The sequence below is a fragment of the Diabrotica virgifera genome, chromosome 4 (assembly GCF_917563875.1).
Source record: "Diabrotica virgifera virgifera chromosome 4, PGI_DIABVI_V3a".
In the NCBI taxonomy this organism is placed as follows: Eukaryota; Metazoa; Arthropoda; class Insecta; order Coleoptera; family Chrysomelidae; genus Diabrotica; species Diabrotica virgifera.
Window position 1 is genome coordinate 221,510,047 of NC_065446.1, and position 26,066 is coordinate 221,536,112.

Here is a 26,066-nt window from a genome sequence, read left to right on the forward strand (position 1 = left end):
ATATTGAACACGTATTTTTTAGTTTTTCGATCTGACGTTAATTTTACGATATATTCGCTTTTTTTTGTGAAAATTTGTGACTCACGCCTCATATCGTCAGATTTTTGAAATATACACTGTTTTGCATGTACCTAACTTACCTTATCTTAATCTGACGATTTCGAGTTTTCCTAAAGATATATTTTTTTTTCGGACCCCCTTTGACGAACTCCCCTGTATTCAGACCCAACATATGGTAGAGTTACATTTACAGGGTACAAAAGGTTTTTCCCCATATGATAACCTGACGCACTCAAGTAACTGCAAAAATCCCCGCTTGGGCTCTCCTACCATAAGCAACTTTTTTTCTAAAGAGTTCTTTCACTAAGTCAATAGTTTTTAAGTTAGTTGCGAGTAAAAACATTCATTTTTCAACAAAAAAAAAAACACGTTTTTAGACGAGTTTTCGCAAATAACTTGAAAGTAGTATTTGATGGAGAGAACTAATGTTAAGAAAAATGTAGCTTATATAAATCGACAAAAATGGTGTATGTATAAAGTCTGTCAACCCACTAGAAGCAGAGTTGTAGCCTATGAAAAGTAGATTCTTATTCGTCAAATTACAGATCGAATATTTCAGCGTAAAATAAACAAAAATTGAAGTACTTTTCGGGAAAAAATCACCAAAAAAGTGTTTAAAAATGCTTATTTCGTTTTTTCCAAAAGTTTCCAGCAACAAAACTAAGCAAGTTACGCTCAAAATAAAGTTGCTCCCATTTATTCAGTAAAAATTATCAGTAGTAATTGCACAACAGCTATAAAATTATCGAATTTTTCCCGAGTGACACTTTGACAGTTTTAATTTCACGACCCGAAGGGGAGTGAAATTATGTCAAAGTGTCACGAAAGTGTATTTTAATTTATTTATGTAAGTACAAATTAGTACAATTAAACACAAAGTTGTTATAAATATTTGACGGTTGAAAGCCATCACCTTTATAATTTTTAAAACATTAATTGTCATTAATGTCACTGAATGTATTTTTTCGTAGCAACGAAGGGCATCTGAGGTAATATATTTGACGACCGGATATTATCAAAAATTATCAGTTTAATTTTTATTTCTGTAGCTTTCTATTGATCAAAATATCCTATGAATGAAATAATAATCCTGAAAATTACCCCTTATTAGCATCGCAAAGGAACTTTCATTACCGCTTGACAACTTATTTATTGTTTATATGATAAGTTTAATCGGTTCAAAGCGTTTATTTTTAAAAGAGTTTTAGTTAAAATGTTGAACGAGTCACTAATCACGAATATATGAAAATTTTGAAAATCTATATTTAACCAATTCTTATCACAGAAAAAAAATTCCAAAATATTCAGAAAATCGTTTTTTTACGCTACAAGATTTTTCGTATCGCTAGTACTTTTTAAATTATTTTGAAAAAAATGGAATATTTCAAAAATTTAAAGTAATATTTTTTAATTTTGAAACCAATTTTTTTCAAAAATAAACAATTTGATCCAGTGAATGTTACAAATCATAGAAACAACAGATAAGTATAGTAAATTGTAAAGCGGTAATTATTAAGTTCATTTGGGATTTTCACGATTTTTTTTTACAAAATGTGTACCAACTTAATTTTGAGCTTAACCTGTTTAGTTTTGATGCTAGAAACTGTTATAAAGAACAAAAATATTTTTTTTTAAACACACAGCAAATTTGCTTTAGATTAGTCAGTTTATCCATTTTTAGATTTATTTTCAACGTATCACCCATACGAAGGGGTAGATTTGTAAACTTTTTCTTATAAAATAATAGAAAATTTCAACTACCTCTTCTCAAATTTTCATTCTTACTTTATTTCTTTTGAGGTTTTCGGAAAGTTTTGTGTTCTTTGATCGGTCTATTACGTACGGCTCTTGAACTAAGTTTAAATACACAGGTCCTGGTCGGATAGCCATGGTAGTTAAGGCCAATCAAACGAATGGAAGAATAACAATGAGTTTGCCTGTTTTATTTACATTTTTGACATAAAGACTTTTTTCAATTATACTTTTATATGTTTTTGTTAAAAACCATACAAATACTTAAGATTTATAAACTTAGCAAATCAATTATAAGTAGTGAATTAAAAGAAAATATTAGATAACGAAGTCCTAATATGAAATAGACGAGATATTGTCATTGGACCGCAGATCTACAAAATGGATAAAAGTTTATTAAATATTGTGTTACTTGGAATAGCATTTATGCTTGTGTTCGCAGCCTTTCAGACCATGTCCAATATCCAGAAGACAATAACTGATAGCATAATTAGAGATCAACCATCCTACAAAGGCGATGCCTACTACAGTCAAGCTATTATCTATGTATTTTTCTCTTTGTTTAACTGGTCAGCTCCCTCAGTTATTAACCTGATTGGTCCCAAATTTTCCATGTTTTTGGGTGGTACGGTATACGTCCTCTTCATGCTGCAGTTTTTGCTTCCAACGGACTGGGGATTATATTTGTGCAGTGCTGTCTTGGGAATTGGTGCTGCAATGATATGGACTGGACAAGGAAATTACCTAACTTTAAATTCCACAAGACGACTCATCACTCGAAACTCAGGAATATTCTGGGCATTACTTCAACTGAGTATGTTGGGAGGTAACACTTTTGTATTCATTGCCTTTCATGGCAAGGATCAAGTAGATAAAACCACGCGGATCTTTGTAATTATTACCTTATCAGCTATTGCTGTCGGTGGACTAGTGGTGTTGTTTTTACTTCCCAAAGCTTACAAAGACGATGAGGATTTCGTTGAAGAAATCCAGCATGACGGACCTATCGATGCATTTATTGGAGCCGTAAAATTATTTATAACCTTGAAGATGTTCTTTCTAAACTTTACGTTTTTCTACACTGGACTGGAACTGGGATTCTTTAGTGGTATTTATAGTTCCTGTATTGGATTTACCAAAAGGTTTGACAACAGAAAGGGGCTTGTAGGTATATCTGGTATTTTAATGGGAGTAGGAGAAGTTATTGGAGGCGCAGTATTTGGGATATTTGGACACAAAACTATTTTTTGGGGCAGAGCACCTGTAGTAGGAACAGGTTTAGTTTTACATGCACTAGCTTTTATTTTGATTTTTCTGAATTTACCTAACGATTCTCCGTTTGAGGATACCTATAAAGATGGAATAATAACAAGCAGTAGTGGTTTGGCAATATTCTGCTCATTTCTTTTGGGTCTCGGTGATTCAATTTTTAATACCCAAATATTTTCCCTCCTTGGGTCAGTGTATGCCGATAATAGTGCACCTGCTTTTGCAATTTTTAAATTTAGCCAATCGGTGGGAGCGGCTATTACATTTGCGACAGCCAAATTATTAGGTCTACATATCCAACTCTTGATACTTCTTATAATGGCGGTTACTGGTACAGTTTTATTCATTTTAGTGGATAGATCATCATCCTTCAAAGAACCCTAAATATCCTAAAACCCATACCATTGGTTCAGCGATTTATATTCATATAATACAATTTTTTTTATATTCATTGTATGTATTTGTTGGAAATGTATTTTTATTTACCAAATAAAAGTAGTATATACTCATTACTCATATTATTATGTCAAAGTTTCAGAAATAGGCAGAAATAGCATCAAAACTGTTAGAACATAAATATTAAACAATTTTTTGTAGACATTTTTAATACACGTCGTCAAAGTAACACCATTTTGGCATCGAAAGAAACATCCTGACGAGATCTGTGAGGAAATGTACATATTATCCGTCAGTATTAATCCACTTTCTTGCTAATCCCCCACTATAGAGGACAGAATCCATTCTCTCAGCAAAAGATACGTTTTTCGCACGATAGAGAACTCTAACATCAGAGCTAAAGAGAATTCTTGCCATCGCCTAAGGCACATACTTACCAGGTGCCACAAGAAAAACATACACATGTTATTACAAGTTTTAATTGTCAATAGCTCACTAATTTTTTGCCGTAAAAAAATTTTGCAAACCGGATTCTTGGAAATCAAATACGCTACAATTTCATATTTAAACATTTTTTCGTATCTGTAATTCTAATCTTTCTATTCTGAAAAAATGGCATTTTTTACCAAACTACAAAAATTCGTTATTCGCTTTTAACTCCAGTTTTTGAAGTCATACTGCTTTACGCGCGATATGAGGGTGAATTTTTTTATGTTAAAACCTACGATTCCGGCGCATGCGCATTATAACTTTGTTCTGATTGGATGTTCGAATGACATGTCAAAAATTATCCAATATGGCAACTGTAGCGCAGCTGTGGTTTGGACGGTTGACGGTTTGGTTATGTATGGTTGTTGCGTTTTAAAATATGTGGGAAGAGAAACAACAAAGGTTAGTTAATAGTTATACCGCCTTTTTAAATAGTTTTCATATTACATTTTTGAAGTTATACTTCAAAATGTTTTAATTTATGTATGTATCAGTCCAGAAAAGGTGTGGAAAGAATATATTAGTGTTTTTAAATATATTTTTCTACAAACGTGTTAAAAATGCAATTTTTAGAACTCCATAGGAGCCTTAAAAATGCTACTTTAAGGCACTAGTGCTTTAAAATTTTTAAGGCACTGCAGTTAAAAGTGAATTGTCAAATTGTGAAACGTCAAAATATTTATACTTCATTTATTAATATTAATATTAATAATACAACTTGTGCATTTTGAAAAAGGTGGTTTAAAAGGTTTTTTGTTATAATTTTGTCTCTTTGGATTTGTCTTCCTTGGGCGTAAAATAATAAAACATCTATTTTTATATTTCACTTGTCACCGTGATGTATAATTATGTATATCTGAAAGGTAAGTAGCATGCGGCTTGATGGCCTTGTTGGTAGAGCATTGGACCAGAGATAAAAAAATCGCGAGATTGCGGGTTCAAATCCCGGAAGATTCATATTTTTTCCTTTTTTTTAATATTTGGCATTGTTAAGTTTTGGTTCATTTTTGGTAATTATTGTTAATTTTTTGTATTGTAACTGTTAAGTAGGTATATTTATTTCGTTGAAATTATATTATAATAGAAGTATAACTTCTTACGTGCGTACAAAGTACACACACATTCTTTTTTAAAAACTAATCATTCTAAGCCAGTCAAACTTCTAGAACCTATTAAATAAAAAGGAACAAATAAGATCAATGACTAATTTTAAATGGACTGGTGATTGAGGGGTTTCTTGCGATCACTATTTCGCTGAAAAAATAGGGACTGACATTCTTTTCATTATAAGTCATTATAACATTATAATGTCATTAAAGACATTACTCTTAACAGGTTTTAAGCGAAAAATGCATAGTTTTCCTGTCTTTTGACTTTGAAACTACAATATTTAGCATTTGACGAAGAAGAGCCAACATATAATAAAGTATAGCTCGATTAATGTTAATCTAAAAGAAACTTAAAAAAAAACGGTTTTGTTTATTTTTTCAAAAGGTACATTTTTGTTTGGTAAAGTTGTTTTGATAAAACGAAAACTTTTGGAGTTATTAGCAGAAAACTTATTAAAACATTGATTTTTTGGATATAAAACTAACACTTTCGATAGCGAATAAATCGAAAACTATCAATTTTATCAAAAAAAATATATAGAACGTTTTTTTACTTGGAATGAACATTTTTACCAACTTTTTCGATTAAAATATAATCAAAAATTTCCACCCCGAGATTAGGTGGCAACCACCCCCATGCTAAAAGCGCCTTTCGGCATGATATAGATTTTGATCCTTTGACTATCCAATACTTATTCTCAAATTTTTAAGCAAATTGATCTATTCTGTAAAAATTGCGTGGTTTTGTCCTATTTTAAGCTTCATTACTTGGACTAGTGATAGATATTTACTGATAATTTGTTATATATTTATTTAATTATATTTTCCACGATTCATCAAGAGAAAGCAACTGCTTATAAACAATGACGTAACTATTAACTACTATTTATAATTTTTGGAATTATTTTATCCATTTTGGAACTATTTAACCTACATAAGAAAGTCAAAAAAATGATTGGACTAAGAAAACAAAATCTCACTGGTGCACTTCTGGATAGACACGGGGTTGCTATAACAGAGACCGATGAGAAATTACAACGTTGGGCAGAATACATCGATGAATTGTTCGATGATGAAAGAGGGTACCTGGAACACATAGAACTTACTTCAGAAGAAATAGGTCCAAATATTATAAAGGAAGAAATAATACATGCATTAAAACAATGAAAAACAGGAAAAGCTCAGGACCTGACATGCTTCCTATCGACCTTTTAAAAATTATAGATGAGCAGCATATTGATGTTTTAGTGGTACTTTCTAACAAAATTTATAGCTCAGGCACATTACCCAAAGAATGGTTGACGTCGATCTTTATTGCCTCCCTAAAAAGAAAAACGTAATAGAATGCGGCAACTACCGCATCAGTAGTTTGATGTCCCAGGCTCCCAGGTGCTAAAGTTTCTACTGAAAGTCATCCATAAGTGAATATATCATAAACTGGACATAGATATTAATGATACGCAATTTAGGTTTCGCAAAGGCCTGGGAACTCTTGAAGCTCTTTTTTCACTTAACATACTTATACAAAGGGCCTGGATGCCAATCAAGATATATATGCGTGTTTTATTGACTATAAGAAAGCATTTGACAAAGTACGACATGAACAATTAATGCATGTCCTGGAATCAAAGAAGCTGGAGTACATTGACCTCAGGACTATATCGAATTTATACTATAAACAACTAGCCAAAGTATGTGTTAACAACCAGCTGTCAGAGGAAATTGAAATCAGACGTTGAGTGAGACAAAGATGCGTGTTGTCCCCAATTCTTTTTAATGCCTACTCGGAAGAGATCTTTAAAAAAGCTCTTTAGGTTGAAACAGCTGGAATAAAGGTAAATGGAGTTCCCATTAACAACATTAGATATGCGGATGACACTGTCATCCTAGCTGAACATATTGGGATATTTAGAGGCTGGTGACCAGAATAGCAGAATTTGGACAAGAATACGGGCTAACAATGAATGTCAAGAAGACAAAGTTTATGAGAATATCGAAAACTCAAAGAAAAAACGAAAATCTCTTCATAAACGGATCCAATATCGAACGAGTCGACCAATATGCATACCTTGGAACAATGATCAACTCCATAGGAGATTACTTACAGGAAATCAAAATCAGAATAGAAAAGGCTAGAGCAAATTTTAACAAAATGAGAAAAGTGCTCTGCACAAGAGATTTGAAGTTGGGGCCAAGAGTTAGGTTGCCTAGGTGCTACGTTTTCTCGACTTTGTTTTATGGATGGAAGCTTGAACCTTGAATACTGCATCGATGAAAAAACTAGAATCATTCGAGCTGTGGGTGTACAGAAGAATTCTGAAAATATCATGGACAGAACACGTCACAAACAAAGAGGTTCTGAGAAAGATGAATAAAGAAATGGAAATCCTAAATACCATCAAAACCAGAAAATTGGAATATATCGGACATATTATACGTGGAAAGAGATACAGCTTGCTCCAATTGATTATGCAGGGAAAGATTCAAAGAAAGGGAAGCATAGGGAGACGCAAAATATCGTGGCTGCGCAACCTGAGAGAGTGGTACGGGTGTACATCAATGAACTTTTCAGAACAGATGTCTCCAAAATACGAATAGCTATGATGATTGCCGACCTCCGCTGCAGAGATGGCACTTAAAGAAGAAGAAGATTCAGTGGATTACGTTATTAGGGCATCGACTTTGATTTTTGTTTGTGTTGGTGCCGCTATACTGGGTGGACTCTATTTCATAGTGATTCTTATTTTACATAATACTAGACTACTAGACTATGGTTGCTATCTACTGAGCTGAGCTCTCTCACGTCGATTATTTTTGACGGATTAATATCGCTGTTGGTTATAACATAAAATATCATGGAGCTTTGACCACGGATGGTATTTAATTTATATTTTTTTTTGTATTTGTGTTAAAAAATGTGTTGTTTCTTTAAGTTTGTTATTCGTGCAGCGTTCATTGTCAGCTCACATTTTAAACATGCTGATTATCCGTTTTTTCCCAGTATTGTCATGTTTACTCTGCATTGGTCTATTATTTGTTGTAATTCTTCATAAAATATTAAAAATGTATAAACATTTTCAATTTCGTTGCAACCCGATACTGCACAAGCATTATTAGGGGTATAGATTTTCACTTCGGAAAATATCAAGCAAGATAGAACTTTTTGTAATTTCATTAGGAAATGTTTAATAAACAACATATCAAAAAGTTTTACTCAAGAAGTGGGTGTTTCATTTTTTATTAAACAAAAGTTTGATGTTTTTGTAAATAAATCCGAAAATATAAATTTTAGAACAAAACTGACTTGACCATTGAAAAATTCACAAAATTTTACAAAAAAAATTTTTATAAAGAATTTTCTAAAATTAAATCTGTATCTTCTATAATTTTTTATTTCTAACGCTAAAGTCACCCTACTCAAAAAAATTGGCGCACTGTAAACTAGCGTACGGCGAAGTGCATGGTTGAGTTATTTTAATGTAGGGATGGCGGTTTTTGACAAAACACCAGTTTTCGGTTATACCGGTTTTCTTTTGCTTACGGTTTAATCTGGTGGTTATAATCGGCCAAAAAACCGGTTTTTCCAAAAACCGGTTTTCAGTTTTTTTAATCCAATAGGTTACAATGTTACATTTACAATGCGCTTTAGTTTGTGATACTCCACTCGACTCGATACTCGATATCAATAAGATTAAGATTAGTACTATCGAAAGAATATCAATAATAATATAAATAAAACACAATTTTTAATAAAACCATTTTATTATTAATTATTACACTTATTTATTATTTTATTATTATAGATTTATTGATTATTATTAAATATAATATAGCGTAAGATTAATATATACATATTGCAGTAATATACAATTTAACCCAACTATTTCAACTTATAAAAAATTTCTTAGACTCTTTCAAATGGGATTTAAAAAAAAATAACATCAACATAAATATTTTACTTAAAAATAAATTGAATAATGCAATTTATCTTTTATTTTTACTACGATCAAAAAAAATTATCATGTATTTATTTTAACACGTTTGTATATTTTTGTATAATAGGTACATTTAACCCATTTAATATTTCCTGTATGGGTTTATCGTTTTGAAAACGTAGGAAAATCCTTGGAGATTCATATTCGTAATCGGTAATTCGATATTCATAGTCAGAACATTATTTTTGGTAATCAGAAAAAGTCATTCACCCACTTTCAATGTCAAGAGTTAAGTTTGAAAAATAGATGATGTTTGCGTCTACTTCAACCAGATGACTTCTTATGTAAATATTATGATTACAAATAACTTTTCAACGAAATATTATAATAAAACTTAATTGTTTCTAGCTGTTGTAAGTTTGCAATTTCAGATTGCTTCTGTATTTATAAAATAAAATTTGAATTATGGTTCTGTTTGGAATAATTTCTTGAGAATAATAATTATAATTGGGACCAAAATAATACCTAACCTAATCCTAATCACCGTAAAAACCTAATAACCGGTTTTTACTTTAAAAATAAAAAACCGGTTATAACCGGGACAAAAAAAAGCCGGTAAAACAGGTTATTGCGAAGTAAAAAAACCTGTTTTAAGTTAAAACCGGTAGGTTTTTCCCATCCCTATTTTAATGTAATTCTTTAACTGATAGGTCAAATCAAATTTTACAAATTGAACCTAAAAGAAAAATAATTAAGCTATCTTATGGTTATAATAAAAAGAAATAAAATGTATGGGCATAAGTACGGTGGGGGCGGAAAATGAGCCTTACATGAATTTTGTTTAAAAATGATTTAAAAATGTGTAACTAATAAAATTTTTCGTATATAACCCTCAATTTTGCACAACTTTCAAACATTTTACTAAATGATGTTTCATTAAAAAAACTCAAAAATATAATTCAAATGATATGACGTCTTAAAAAATGTAATTTTTGAAATCTTCGTAGTTTTATAGAATTACCACCACTTTAAGACGGTATTACTCAAGTTTGAACAGATTTATTACAGTTTTATAAGTGCTTTTTAAAGCTTAGGATGTAATCTTTAAAATGCACTAAATTATTTTACTTTAGAAATGAAATAGACTATTTCTTTTTGAGAAAATTAAGAAAGTTAAAAAAATGTAATAAAAAACCGAAAATTACCAGCTAAAAAAATGTTTATATCAAGTGATCAAAACTTTTTTCTGTAAAACTTACCTAAAATACATTTAATAATAATCTTCAACAATAATAAATGTTCAGCAAAAAATTTTTTAGCTCTTATACATTGTGTCTGCATAACTTGGAACCTATTGATAACTTTTTTATTATCAGTTTTACGAAAAAAGTTATTCTTTATAAAATACTCTGCATCGTATACAATCTAACATGCATTCATCAAATATCAAATTTAATAAATTTTATACGAGGTACGTCGAAAAATATGAATTTCACTCAAGAGTAAAAGTATCGTTAAATTTCACAATATCAAAAATTGTTATTAAGAAAAGTTGTTTGAAAAAGTTGTTTTGATTAAAAAAATTGTTTTAGTGTTCAATAACATCCTTCTAATTAAAATATTGTGAATAATAAAGGCACTTAACTCTTAAGAAAAATTAATATTTTTTATACACCTCGTATAAAATTAAAAAAGTTTAATATTTGATGGTTGTATCATAGATTTTAGACCAGGGAGAGCATTTTATGATAAATAACTTTTTTTTTCGTAAAAGTGATAATAAAATAGTTATCATAATTGTAATAAAATGATGATGAGTATCCGTAATTTGAGAAAAAATTGAAAAATTTTTTTGATTAGAATAATGTAATTGTATATTTAAACATAGTTTTTAATTTCAAACAACTTTTCATAATAGCATTTTTTGATATTCTGAAATATAAAGGTACTTTACTCTTTAACGAAATTCATATTTTTGACATAACTCGTATAAGGTTGATAAAATTTGATATCTGATGGTTGAGTTTTAGATTTTTGACTATCCAGAGCATTTTATAAAGAATAACTTTTTTTCGTAAAATTGATAATAAAAAAGTTTTCCAATGTGGTTCCTAGCTACGCAGATATACTCTATAAGAGCTTCTGTATAAGAATTTTCAAATTGCAATGCCATATTCGGATTCAGTATAATCAAAAACAAAATATATATGATCAAACTAAAATGATAAATTTAAAGATATTTTTAAAATTATTAATACAAAAATTGTTATTGTTTAAACAATTAATAAACAGTTAGCGGCCAAATCCGCGAGTAGAACTTTTTACTTTAACATGTATATAAACTAACAAAAAAAGTTTTAGAAAAATATAGGCTTGTTTGAATTTTTCCGAAACAATGCATGCTTTCGTTCTAATTGCACTCCCCTATATATTCTAGTTCAATCAGGGAGTGAAGGAAGAATCTATACCAGTTTTGTGACTTTCTTGTCCCATCATCAGTAGACCCATATCCTCTTCTCTCCGATTGAACCAGATACCTCGACGCATGCCGTCCCGGATTGCAACGAACGAAATGTCTCGGATATCGTAGTGACATCTGCTAAGAAAGAAACTAAGTTCTCTAGTAGTACATAAACCGAAAATAAGTACCGTTCTACATACCATTAGACTGACAATAGATGGAGACCTCTCTGGTTACAACCTCCGAGGCTTTTAAAAATTATAAGCCATGCGGGCGCTAAGATGATTAGAAGACAAGGGGATTTTTTTAAGCCTTGGAGGTTGTAAGCAAAGACGTCTCCATCTGTTGTTAGTCTGGTGGTATGTAGAACGATATTTATTGTCGGTTTATGTACTACTCGATTGAGAATTTAGTTTGTCTTCATAAAATGCTTCCGTATACTCCGATGATATTATTCAGGTTTTCCTTCTTCATTTATATCTATGTTGTTATAATGCTTTCAGATATTGTCACTTTTGATCTCATTTTGGTATCTTTTGTGGATTAGTAAGGTTACATCGAACTTTTATTGTGCTTTTTCTTTTTGTGTTCGATGTAGAGCGCATATAAATATCTATTGTTTATTTTTCAGTCTTCGTCTTCTTAACGTGCCCTATCAAGTCCCCTTGACGTTGGAGATTAACAAGGCGAAACTGTCTCTGTCTCGAGCTATTCTAAATAGGTGTTCTGCTTTCTTTATTCCTGTCCACTCCGGGATATTCTTCAACCAAGAGGCCTGCTTAATAATAAGTTGAAGAATATTATACCGGTCTCCCCTTAGTTTTTTCAATATTTTTTCAGTACTTGAATTATTTCTTGGGCTCTTGTGCAGGGTCGGTTTATCCATTGGGCAATATAGGCAATTGCCTAGGGCGGCACATTATGAGATGGCGGCAAAAATACTGTACAAAAATATTTGTATATAAAAATTATGGATCTGGGTTCTGTCATTAAAGAGTATGTAGCTCTTTCAAATTACTTTACCGCAAGAAAGCCAAAAAATTGTGCCCAAATAAAACATATAAAGAAATAAGAAAGATAAAAAGAAAAATTCAAATTGAGGAGGGGCCGATGATGAACTACACTTCTTGGCTAGCGATGAGATGAAAATCCACACATCCTGTGTGATAACCGACACTCTGATAAGAGACCTGAATATAGACGTCTGGAATCTTATCGACTTATTTATCAACGTTTTCGTGTTATTATCAGATTTGCCAAAATTAAGCAATGAAGAAATTATGAAAGAAACTGAAAATCTGATACAAAATAAAGACGACCAAGATACATCATTCATACATGAATGCATTCACTTAAAGGGTCATTTGGATATCACAATAAAATCACCAATTGACATACTTATCTTAATATTTAAAGAAGAGTTAGTGCAGTCACTGAAGGTGGATTACCTATTACCTCCGATTTCGTTGAACCTTTATCGATTTGCATGAAAATTGATGAATGGTTAGAGGATATCTCAAGAAACAAAGGTGACATGGTGTCAACTTGATCTTTTACCCTGGGGGTGGATGCCACACCATATCGGGGGTGAAAATTATTTTATTAAAAATATTCTCATAATTCGACAGAGGGACCAATTATAAGCAATATTTGTTACATAAAGTTTGAAAATAAATCAAAACTTTTTGAGTTATTAAAGATCAAATATTTTAATTTTTCGTGAGAAAAATGCATGTGTTTAACCGATTTTTTATAAATAACTCAAAAATTATAATACTTTTCAAAAAATTATTATTATCAAAATTGAAGCTAATAAAAAATGAAGTAAATTCCTTACTGGAAAAACCTTTTAATGTTAACTAAAAGTGAGCTATAGGTAATTGGCTGTATATTTTTTTCGGTGAGTACCCAAATCTAAGTATTCAAGCTTGAATAACGGGAAAATGATGCATTTTGTAACATAAACTTATTAAACATTTGTCAAAGTACTTAGAAATGTGTATCAAATGAGCCCCCGAACAAGTTGATAGCATTAAAATTTATGCACCAAATATTTTTCAAAATTTATCTTTTAAAAATTTTTCCAAAGAAGTTATTGTTTTTTTTTTAATAACTCCGTTAATTTTTACGATATCAGGTTTGCCTGAAAACCATTTGAAAAATAATTTTAATGGTTATTACATATATATTTTATAATAAAAGGTTAAATGGCCCCGGTCACATGATTCTCGCAGTAAAATTTAAGCTTTAAAATTTCTATTTTGTTTATTTTTTACCCTACAGAAACAGTAAAAAGGTAAAATATTTTATACAGAAAAACTAAAATTTCGTTATACATATATAACTTTTTACGTATATTGAGTATTTTTGGAGTTATTATCAAAAGAAAATGAAAATTATGATAATTTTAGAAATTCTAATTTTTTAAAATTTTACCTTTTTTCAAAAATATGCATTATAAACTGGTCAAATTGTTGAAATCATTACTTATTCTAATATAAAGAAATTCTTATAAGGATTACTATAAGTTTTAATTTTTGTGGAAACGGCGTATGTTTTATTTTTCACTTTTTCCTAAAAAGGGCTCTCTTATTTTCATCATAACTTGCTTCATTGTGATGCTATTAACTTCTACTGGAGCTTATTTGATAGGTACTCCGAAGTACGTTGACAAGTGCTTAACAGGTATATTTTATAAAATGCATCGTTTTCCCGTTATTTAAGTTTTAATACTTATATTTGAGTACTCGTTGGAAAAAATATACATTCAATTACCCATAACTCACTTTGAATTACCATTAGTTTAGTTGTTTAAGTAAGAAGTGGATTCAGCTTTTTATTATCTTCAATTTCGGTAATAATAACTTTTTTGTGAAAGCTTATAGTATTTGAGTTATATGTGAAAAACAGCTTTAAAACATGCTTTTTTTACGAAAAAAATCAAATCTTGGATCTTTAATAACTCAAAAAGTATTGATTTATATTAATAACTTTATATAACAAGTTTTGCTTAGAATTTGCCTCTCTATCGATTTATGGTATTATGAAAAAATAATTTTTGACTCCCGAGAAGGGGTGGCCATCCATCACCTCGGTAAAAGCGCATGTTGGCATCATGCCACCTTTGTTCCTTGAGGTATCCTATAACTACTCACCAATTTTTATGAAAATCGATGGAGGTTCAACGAAATCGGAGGTGAAAACCTTCAGTGACTGCACTAAGTGGACTGAAAGATATTTTCCCTAATTTTGCTAGTGTTTTGGACATTTATTTGTGCATCCCAGTTGCCAACATGTCCGCTGAAAGGTCATTTTCGAAAATGTGAAGAATTAAAAATAATTTCCCATCAAATATGACGCAAGAACGTGTTAACAATTTGTCGATATTGTCAAGAAATTTTTTTTAAGTCTTTTTTTGAAAAGAAGTCTCTGATGTGATCGAACTGGAATGACAATTTTTTCTGTTATAGGTATACAGACATCGTAGTTTAAATCCATTTTTAGTGTATTCTTATTTAAATAAAAATTTCTGAATTTTTTTTGGCAAAAATGGTACATGTTTGAAGGGCGGCTAATAGAGAATTGCCTAGGGCGTCAATTGACCTAAACGCGGCCCTGCTCTTGTGATGAGCGATCTAATGTTCCATGTGGTAATTTTCTCTTATCCTTAGTTCTTGAGGTAGTCGTCTTCATATTTTCAGTCCGGCTCCGAGGCTTGGGATTGTTTGTTTGGTAACAATTCCTTTTTAGTCTCAAATTACGTAACGCCAAACAGTTGTGTATCATTCTACATTCAAGACTGCTTCGCTAGCGAAACCCCCCGTGATTCACTTATTTTTATAAAACCGCTTTTAAACTGATTAAGCCAAAAGTTAATTACGTTAGAGCAAACTCTGTTTCCACCTCCGCTTCGGCTCTAAATCTTTTCTTCTTCAGTGACAAAATCCTTAACGTTGATAAAGAAGCCTGTTATTGTCCCAGTTTTCGTTTCTATATTCTTCTAATAGTTTTTGACTTTTCTGTTTAGCTCATTAGCAATCTTTTGTCTTGTTGACCTCTTGTTCGATTGGTTCTTATTATTTTCTTATGTTTTTATTTTATCATTTTTCCTAGCTCATTGCTGATTTCACTGAATCTTCCTTTTATTATTGGTTTTTCTTCGTCTGTCTGGCAGTATTTAGTATCGTTTTTCCTAGTTTTGAAATACGTTGTTCCTGATCTTGTTTTAGGTCTATCGTTGGTATTGCTCCGATGGTTTCACTCACATTTATTTTGTAGTTTGTCCAGCTTGTCTGTTTTAACTTGTTGGTAGCACGTGTTTTGTTTCTACTACGCGCAGGGTCAATAAAATTGGCCGTTTACTGAATACACTTTGTGTTATTGATATCTGTTTTGTAGAATTGCTATATCTAAGTATGTAGAAACAGCGATAGATATTGACTCTGCAACTAATCTTGCAGGGAAAAGTAGAAGAAAAGCGAGGACCAGGAAGGCGAAAAACTTCCAGGCTGAAAAATCTACGTACGTACTTCAACACAACAACCACACATCTTTTCAGAGCAGCAGTGTGCAAAGTACAGATTGCCATGATGGTCGCCAACGTCTGAAATGGATAGGCATTACAAGAAGAAGAAGAAGTTTGTAGGAAGTCTGTCTCCATCGTAAAAGCATACCGGGTGGTAAATTGGAAAACGGGCCATAGGAAACTCAATGTAAAATTTTAAACTATTGAATTCCTGCTTCCCTAATTATTTTACATCAAACGGCATTAGAAACTATTTGTAGAGGATGGAAATCTGTATTGAAAACTACTGTTAAAATTGTTCTACGAATTAAACATATTCCAAAATTGTGTAAAAATATAACACATTTTTCAGTTTTTCAGCCCAAAGTTAGGCCACACACAGTGACATAATGTGCCACAATGAAGTTATTATTTTTACATTGGTGAACTGTCAATATTTTTATTTTATCATATATTGTTTAACCCTTAAGTACTAACATCTTAACTCAATGACGTAAACAATAACTAACCCCCTGACAGACGGGTTATGGGATATATGTCAGACCATGGAGTTTAGGGTGTCTACATTGTAAAAATTACGTGAACCTTATCCTCCATGCTATGGCATGCTGGACGAGCCATACAGTCTGTAGTCAACACCCCGAAGTATGAGCGGGAACACAAAGCGTACCAATACTCAATACTCATACGCTTATGAAACGCACCTGGCGGATCATAAGGGCCTTCACATTTTACTCTTCTTCAACTTGTCTTGAGTGAAATGTCTTTAATCTTTTCTATCAGCCTCTCTTGGCTAACTCTTGTTTTTTTCCGACCCCGAATGGCGATTAGGTTTCCGAAGGCAGACGGGTCACTATATTTCTTTCTACTACAGATTCTTCCCATATACACCTTTTTCCCTCCCCATCTTACCCAACAAAATATGGAGAAAACCAGATGCAAAAAATCCGTAAGTTAAGGTGGAAGCTATCGTGCTAAAAACTGAATGGTCGCACGTCACGCGGCCGCTAACGATGCTCTTGGGACACCGGGCGAAATCCCATTGAAAATTAGCCTTGTTCCTGTACGCGGGGCTCTACAGGAATCGACAACGATCCCCAGCTACTCGTGGGAATAAATATGAATACTCACCAACATGCAAGGCAAGCGCGGTGTTTAAATGCCACAAACCCAACCAGTGTAAACCAACCCTATTCAAAGTGCGTCAAAAATATAAACCTCAACATCGCCATCTATAATGCTCGGTCGCTCTCTACCGAAGAAAGGTTCGAAGAAATGGAGGAAGAACTTTCAAAAGTGAATTGGGATATTGTGGGTATCAGCGAAGTTAGAAAAAAGGAGAGAATCTTATCTCACTCCCATCAGGCCATCTGTGGTACTACAAAGGAGAAGAGGAATCGACAGTCGGAGGAGTCGGCTTCTTTGTTCACAAAAGAATTGCGAACAGAATTGTGTCAATAAACCAAATATCAACAAGGGTGGTCTACTTAAACATCAAAATGAGCACCAGATATATCCTAAAGTTCGTTCAAGTATACGCACCTACTACAGGCCATTCAGATGAAGAAGTCCAAATATTCTACGACCAAATATCCTGTGCAATCAAGGAAAATCCTGGCCACTTCTTAATAATAGGCGGTGATTTCAACGCCAAAATAGGTACCAAGGAAGACCCCTCTGAAATAATATTGGGAAATTTTGGAAGCGAAGGCAGAAATGATAGAGGCAAACAACTGTTAACTTTTCTTTTGGAAAACAATCTCTATCAAATGAACAGCTTCTTTAAAAAGAAAAAACACAGAAGATGGACCTGGGAAAGTCCAGATGGAAAAACAAGAAACGAAATCGACTATTTCTTAACAAATAAAAAAGAATTATTTAAAGACGTAAATGTGTTAAACCAGTTCAACACAAGCAGTGATCACAGGTTAGTAAGAGCTAAAATAACGATATCGATCGAAAAGGAAAGACTCAAAATGATAAATAAGAAACACCCAAAGAAATGGGTAAAACCAACTAATATTCAGGAGTTCGAAAAATATATTAATGATACATTGAAAGATACAACAACAGACATTAATATACTGAACAAGCAAATAATCACCACAATACAACAGGCTCAAACTAAATACTGTCCAACAAACCAAAAAGATGAAAAACTAAGTCAACCTACTAAAACCCTTATAGAACTAAGACGACAGATGACAGGAGATACAAGTTCCAGCAAAGAAGCGCTACATCAAATAAATAAGACTATCACAAAGTCAATAAGAAAAGACATAAGAAACTACAATGTAGAAAAAACAAAACAAGCAATAGAGCAAAATAAGAACATGAAAGTATTTGAAGAACGTAAGCGTACAAAAAGGAAAAATAGAAATCAACAAACTAAGAAACAGAACTGGAAAAGAAACTACAAACAGAGATGAAATATTAACAATAGTCGAAGAGTTCTACACAGAGTTATACAAATCAAGAAAAAAAGATGACAATGCGCAACCTCCAATTACAGTAAAAACTGGAGTATTAAATCAAGGATCGGATTTAATGCCCGATATAACAAAATCAGAAATCAAAGAGGCTCTGAAGAAAATGAAAAATAATCGAACCCCAGGTGAAGATGGAATAGTATCAGAAGCACTAAAAATTGGAGGAAACATACTACTTGAAAAAATTAAACAACTTTTCAATATCTGCCTTCACAACGCTAATATTCCAACAGACTGGAACAACGCTACTATGATTCTATTACACAAAGCAGGAGACAAAGCCAATTTAGAGAATTACAGACCGATTAGCCTCCTCAGCCATTTATATAAGTTATTTACGCGAATAATAGTTAAGAGAATGGAAAGAAAGTTAGAGACTTATCAACCAAGAGAACAGGCAGGATTCCGAAAAAATTACGGAACAAATGACCATCTACAAAGTATAAAAACCCTGATAGAGAAAGTAGTGGAATACAATAAACCCCTAGTTCTAGTTTTTATCGATTTTCATAAAGCCTTTGATACAGTTGAACTTAGCAAAATATTACAGGCGCTTAAAGAATGCAGGCTAGATTATAGGTATACAAAATTATTACACAAAATATACTTACAGGCAACAACCACTGTCAAATTACATACTAACAGTAATCGCATAAAAATAGAACGGGGGGTTAGACAAGGAGACCCAATGTCACCTAAACTTTTTAATACGGTCTTAGAACATGCTTTCAAGAGTTTGGATTGGATGACAAAGGGAATAAAAATAGATGGAGAATACCTAAACAACTTACGTTTCGCCGATGATATAGTCATAGTAGCTGAGGATCTAGGTATGGCAAGAGAGATGGTACAAGAAATAGTTGTAGCTACAGAAAATGTTGGTTTAAATATAAACATCTCAAAAACAAAAATAATGACAAATTTGGTACCCAACCAGAACATCAGTATTGGTGGGAAGGAAATAGAACTCGTAGATAGATATAAATACCTGGGACATGAAATTACGATTGGCAGGGATAACCAGACTCATGAGCTGAAGAGAAGAATCGGTCTTGGGTGGGCAGCATTTGGAAAACTGAGAGAAACTTTTAAAAGTGAGTTACCCACATGTCTAAAGAGAAAGGTATTCGATCAGTGTGTCCTCCCAGTCTTGACGTACGGATCAGAAACACTTACCTTAACTAAAGCCTCGGCTACCAAACTAAGAGTCACGCAGAGAAGAATGGAGCGGTCAATGTTAGGAATAACTCTGCGAGACAAAATCAGAAACGAAGAAATCAGGAGAAGAACAAAGGTGACTGACGTCATCGAGAGGATAGCCAGGTTGAAGTGGAGATGGGCAGGACACGTAGCCAGAATGACAGATGGGCGATGGACGAAGAGGTTATTGGAATGGAGGCCAAGAGAAGACAAGAGAAGCGTCGGTCGACCGCCTACAAGATGGACTGACGACTTAAGAAAGGTAAATAAAAACTGGATGAGGGCGGCGCAGGATAGATGGGGTTGGAAACGAGGGGAGGAGGCCTATGTTCAGCAGTGGACTTTTGAGGCTGGATGATGATGACAGACGGGTTTAACATTTTACTGGTTATGTTTTTTGTTAAATTATTTTAATGCAAAAAACATATTTCGATGACTTACTGAAAGTACTACTTTTCTAAAAAACACAGTTACTGATCTAGTTTTTCTATATTTATTAAAATAATAGCTATTTATGTACCAAGTCAGTAAAGTTACTCTTTATGGAACGAATCTGATATTATGAGCAGAGCGGGCATAGCGAGCGAGGCGAGTAACAGACGAGTTCGATAAAGAGTCTTTGCTGACGTGGTGTATACAAAATTTTACCGCGAACAGTTTGACATCGGTTTTAACACTTACTTACAATTTACAATTTAAAAACTTTTAAAATTTTAGACGTCACAATAATTTCATGACAGTGATGACAGATAACGTTTGCAAGATGGCCGCTTTCGATTTTTAAACGATAGTTATCAATATTGAATAATTATTAAATCGGTAAAGCTTTAATTTATTTTATATGAACATAATTAAAAATTACTACAGGATCTTAGTGTTTGACATAGATTTCATTGGTAAGGTCGCAAATTGTGTACAATATTTTTAATAAAGACAATAAATTTTAAGTTCACTCAAATCTCGCCATTCGATTACTGCCATCGACCACTTACATTTAATCTCGGTTAATTTGATTAATCGCGACAGGTAAAGTAAATTCTTCTTTTAGTAGAATAAAGTGTTACTTTACTACCGCAAATGAGGGCATCTGAGTACAATAATGAATGACTTTAGTGGCGGTTGGCGATAAAAAACATTATAACAAGAATGGAAGGATTGTTTGTGTGACTTTTTATTCGTGAAAGAAAGTGTGATAAAAATGAAACAAATTAAAGAATCTTGATAAAAATTTATAATTGAGTTTAGCAAAGGGTAAAACAAGAAAAAACTGATAGGCACTAAAATTTGTACAGTATAGCAATGGTAGTCAGTGGCAATATTTTCATCACAAATTGATCCCACTTCGCTTATGTCGTCTTCTACCTCATCAAGTCATTTCAAAAGAGTTTCCTCATAGTCTTTGTCCCCCTATTTGAACTTTTTGACGAACTGGGGAAAATTATGTTTAATGGCGAACTGGGCACATACAGTAACAATTATACGGAAATCACACTTTGAATCTAAATATCTTTCGAATAATAACCTGCCTCAAATTGCCGAATTCAATACTACTAAATAACAACCTAACTTGAAAAATCATAAACGGGTTACCTTCAAAATTTTCTAGGAAGGGAAATCCACTTTCAACAAGCGATGCCGTCTGAGAGACGGTGTGTTAGTGTTTAAGGGTTAAAAATAATTCAGTTGATAAGATACTCTCAATAGATACTATATAATACTATATAAGATACTAAGTAAAGATTTTTTATTCAGTCAATGGTGTGAGCACTGTCAGTTAAACAGTAACGTGTGGCCCAACATTTACACACACATACCTACTGTGGCAAATGTATTATATTTTTCAAAATTTTGGAATACGTTTAAATCGTAGAACAATTTTAACTTTTGATTTTAATACAGATTTCAATCCTCTACAAATATTCTCTCATGACTTTTGATGTAAAATAATTAAGGAAGCAGGAATTCAACAGTTTAGAATTTTACATTGAGTTTCCTATGGCCCGTTTTACGATTCACCGCCCGGTATATATAAGGTTCTGTAGGCCCTACCATTACGGTGTTTTGTCTTTCTTCGAGATAGCGACATAATAGTCTCCCATTACGGTTGGTAGTTCTCTCGAACCAGTTAATCGATCTTGCGTTTCGGTCTTCTGTAATAATGGTGAACTCCTCTGTGTCTGAAATGACCTTTAGGCCTTCATTGAATATTTTATTATGCGCTCTAACATTTGCAGATATGATTTTCAGCATATTATCATTTCCCATTTTGATCCTTACTATGATGACTTTGATATTGACCAGGCCATCTCTGGTGTTAGAAATTCTTGGTGATGTTCAATTCCTTTTTTCAAAATGACCTTCCCTCCTGATGTGTCCCTGTATTCATTTCAGTAGATATCACGGTAGCCCGGAAAGTTTGTTTTTGTTTTTCGTTATCTTCATTTCTTCTAAAGGTATGACGTTAAGTTCGAGTCTGTTGGCCAACTTGTCCAGAGTGTTGACTTTATTTTTCAGCCCTTGTGAATTCGACCACCCTATTCATTTAAATTTATTTAAAAAACATTTAAATCAAATTTAACACTATCACCAGAGCAAGTTTTAGTAAAATGGCAAATACCAAACAGTTGTGTACACCTTTTACATTCAAGACTGTTTCGCTGGTGAAACCCCCTGTTGTTCATTTATTTTTATAAAACCGCTTTTAAACTGATTTAGCCAAAAGTTAATTACGTTAGAGCAAACTCTATTTCCACCTCCGCTTCGGCTCTAAATTACCTCCGGTACGCACCGGCAGTGACAAAATCCTTAACGTAGACAAAGAACCCTGTTAATTTCAGATTTTTTACTGGCAAATCGGGAGTATGAAATAATAATAGAAATTTATGTGAAGCAATTTGCCGCATATCATACACGGAGTAGGTATCTCGTCACGATTGAGCCTCAACCAGAAAACATGTACACAAAGAGCGAGTATTTGCAGTGGCGTAGTAAAAATAAAGTAACATGTTACAAAAGTAACGAAGCTTATTCAATTTAAACACACCTTTGGTCCAGAAAACAATTTATTGGTAAAGACTTCTACAAATAATTACCACTTAAATGAAGGCACATACGCCACTGTTTTACTAAGCAATGTATACCCTGCTTAAAGAATTCCCATGAGCCGTCTAGTTTCAAAACCAGGTAAGTCACTTTTTACAAATTGTTCAGGAAGAAGGAAAAACTTATAACTAGCTTGTTTTCTATTTATTTATTTTTTAAATATTTTATATAAATTGTTCATAGATGAATACATCTTTGACTGTGTTTTCACTTTTGACCAATAATTAGTTTTTGAAAAAAAATATTAAATTTTAGATCTAGCTGGTTTTGAAACAAACTTTAGTAATGTATCTGGTTTTGAAACAAACTGTAGCTGATTTATATGGATTTGAAACCAAAATAATACGAAAACACGTGTTGTCTCAATAACAGCAACAAAGCAACAATATGGCAACAATAACCACACATGCCACACAAAGCTACGTGACGACGTTCGCGCACGATCTCTGCGCTGCGGCTGGCGCAGAATGCCCTCCCCTAAGCGGATCTACCTGGTTTTGTTGCAAACTTTAAGATTTACCTGGTTTTGAAACCAACCTTGACTTTAGCTAATTAATTCGAATAGGATGTACCGGGTGTCCCAATAAGAATGGCTCTCGGCCATATCTCAAAAACCGTTTATAGTAGAGCTTTGCAATAAAAAATTTTATGACAAAAGTTGCCTCAGGAAAAGCCTGGAAATTATTTTCGTAATTGTGGGTCCACCGCTAGAGGGCGTAATTGAATATCAAAAATAAAAAAATCTAAATTTTACAAAATTTTCCTAATGAAGGGGCACTGGAAATCCGATTATTGTATTCTTCATCAAATTCTGCGCATATTTGATTTAACAAGTTTAACTCTACCTTTGCAAATAAGAGGTGGGGGTGAGTGGGAACCTTGTTATGAAAAAATGGCTGTAAGTCCGGTTCTGCTAAATCAAATTTTGAAAACTGGGTCTTGTTGAAGACAGATCTTTTTCTTCAATGTGAGCGTGATAATTTTGAACCATCCTAATAAGTAATAAGCCAGCTGGGAGGCGTTATTTAATTTTTTTCAGAAATCTAGTTTTCTTTGGAAAATATTAAATACAAGTATGCATTTTTAATCCTACTTTATAAAATTAGATTAAATTAACAACAGAATATCGAAAACCGCATGTCGATACCTTTTTTGTATCTCAAGATATCTCGAGAAACGTGTAAATTTTATACATAACTGTTACTATCACCGGTAAACTAAGTTAATGAAAAGTAGTGTGCTGTGGAAAAAAACAAAATAACATTTTCCAGATGTCAACGTATAAAAATATAATTAATTAAAACAACAACATAAAGAGAAACAATACTATTAAAATTAAATATAACACAGAACAAAAAGAACTACTTAGTGACGACTTAAATATTCAAATTGTTGCGCATCATACACTACTCTAGAATACATTATCCAGAGAATACTAAACGCCATTCAAAGCATATCGAGAGCAGAAATTGAGACTGCTGTTCAATCTACTCTTGAAAGAGTAAATGTTTGCAACGAAAATGATGGGCAAAAATTTGAACGTTTATGTCATCACTAAATAGTTGTTTTTATTTCTTTGTAATAGGGCTTTTCAACGCTTCTCATTTGTTTCGAGCCTCTGTCATATGCCATATAATCCGTGTATAATATTAATATACGAGATATGAACGAGGCTCGAAACAAATGAGAAGCGTTGAAAAGACCTAATATACGTTGACAGCTGGAAAATGTTTCTTTGTTGTTTCCATAGCACACTACTTTTAATGAATTATTTCGTTTACCGGTGACAGTAACAGTTATGTTTTTAAATTTACACGTTTTGTAAGATATTTCGGGATAGAAAAAAGGTATTAACATGCGGTTTTCGCTATTCTGTTGCTAATTTTGTCTAATTTTGTAATATGGTATTAGAAATGCATGTTTGTATTTAATATTTTCCAAGGAACACTAGATTTCTGAAGAAAATTAAATAACGCCTTCTAGCTGGCATATTACTCAGTAAGTTGGTTCGAAATCATAACTTTTACATTGACGAAAAAGATCTTCCTTGAACAAGACCAAGTTTGCAAAATTTGATTAAGCAGAACCGGACTCACAGCCAGTTTTTAATAACAAGGTTCCCACTCACCCCCACCTCTTATTTCCAAAGGTAGACCTAAACTTGTTAAATCAAATATGCGTAGAATTTTATGAAGAATACGACGATCGGATTTCCAGTGCCCCTTCATTAGGAAAATTTTGTAAAATTTAGATTTTTTAATTTTTGATATTCAATTACGCCCTCTAGCGGTGGTTCCACAATTATGAAAATAATTTCCAGGCTTTTCCTGAGGCAACTTTTGTTATAAAATTTTTTATTTCAAAGCTCTACTATAAACGGTTCCTGAGATATGGCCGAGAGCCATTCTTATTGGGACACCCGGTACAGTGTGTCCATAAAGTAACGCATAAATTCGTTAGTTCGTAAACCAACGACTTTAAGGAAAAATCCCGAAACAGGTCGATTTTTATTTTTAAATTACGATTTTTGGCATATATATCTTGCTAGTGACGTCATCCATCTGGGCGGGATGACGTAATCGATGATTTTTTTTTAATGGGAATAGGGGTCATATGATAGCTCATTTACAAGGGTATTCAATTCTCTATCCAATAATATAAACATTAACATACGTACTCATACAGGGTGTTCAAAAAACATTTTTTTAATTAAAATAAATGAGACAAAAAGAAGAATATATGTAATTTATTTTAATTCAAAATGCATTTTACTACTGTCAGTAAAGAGAAAAAAATTTTGTTTGACAAATAAACATTGATTTTCGTTTAAACGAAATGTTCAAACTGCCAAGAGACAGGTGGGTGGCAGCTTTAACATTGAATTTAAGCGAAAAACAATATTTATTTGTCAAATAAACATTTATTTCCTGTTTTCTGACAACAGTAAAACGTATTTTGATTTAAATAAATTACATATATTCTTCTTTTTTTCTCAATTATTTTAATTTAAAAAAATGTTTTTTTGAACACCTTGTATAAATAAATATGTTAATGTTTATATTAGTGAATAGAGAATTGAATGCCCTTTCAAATGAGCTATCAGATGACCCCTATTCTCATTTAAAAAAACATCGATTACGTCATCATGCCCAGATGGATGATGTCAGTAGTATGATATATATGACAAAAAATCGGAATTTAAAAATAAAAATCGACTTGTTTCGGGATTTTTCCTTAATATCGCCGGTTGACGAAATAATGAATTTATGCGTTACTTTA

The 26,066-nt window shown here is 32.4% G+C and overlaps 2 protein-coding genes across 2 annotated transcripts in view; both read left to right on the top strand.

Annotated features, from left to right (window-relative positions):
• Positions 1-26,066, top strand: part of LOC126883809 (uncharacterized) — a 579,873-nt gene that overhangs the window by 28,896 nt on the left and 524,911 nt on the right. The window lies entirely within an intron of this gene.
• On the top strand, positions 2,028-3,590 carry LOC114326407 (UNC93-like protein MFSD11). Its single transcript, XM_050649873.1, has one exon. It carries the CDS (start codon positions 2,194-2,196, stop codon positions 3,463-3,465), a length of 1,272 nt encoding a protein of 423 aa, XP_050505830.1. The 5' UTR covers positions 2,028-2,193; the 3' UTR covers positions 3,466-3,590.

Coding starts and splice junctions, on each gene's coding strand:
- LOC114326407 (XM_050649873.1), top strand. CDS start 2,194: ATGGATAAAAGTTTATTAAATATTGTGTTACTTGGAATAGCATTTATG.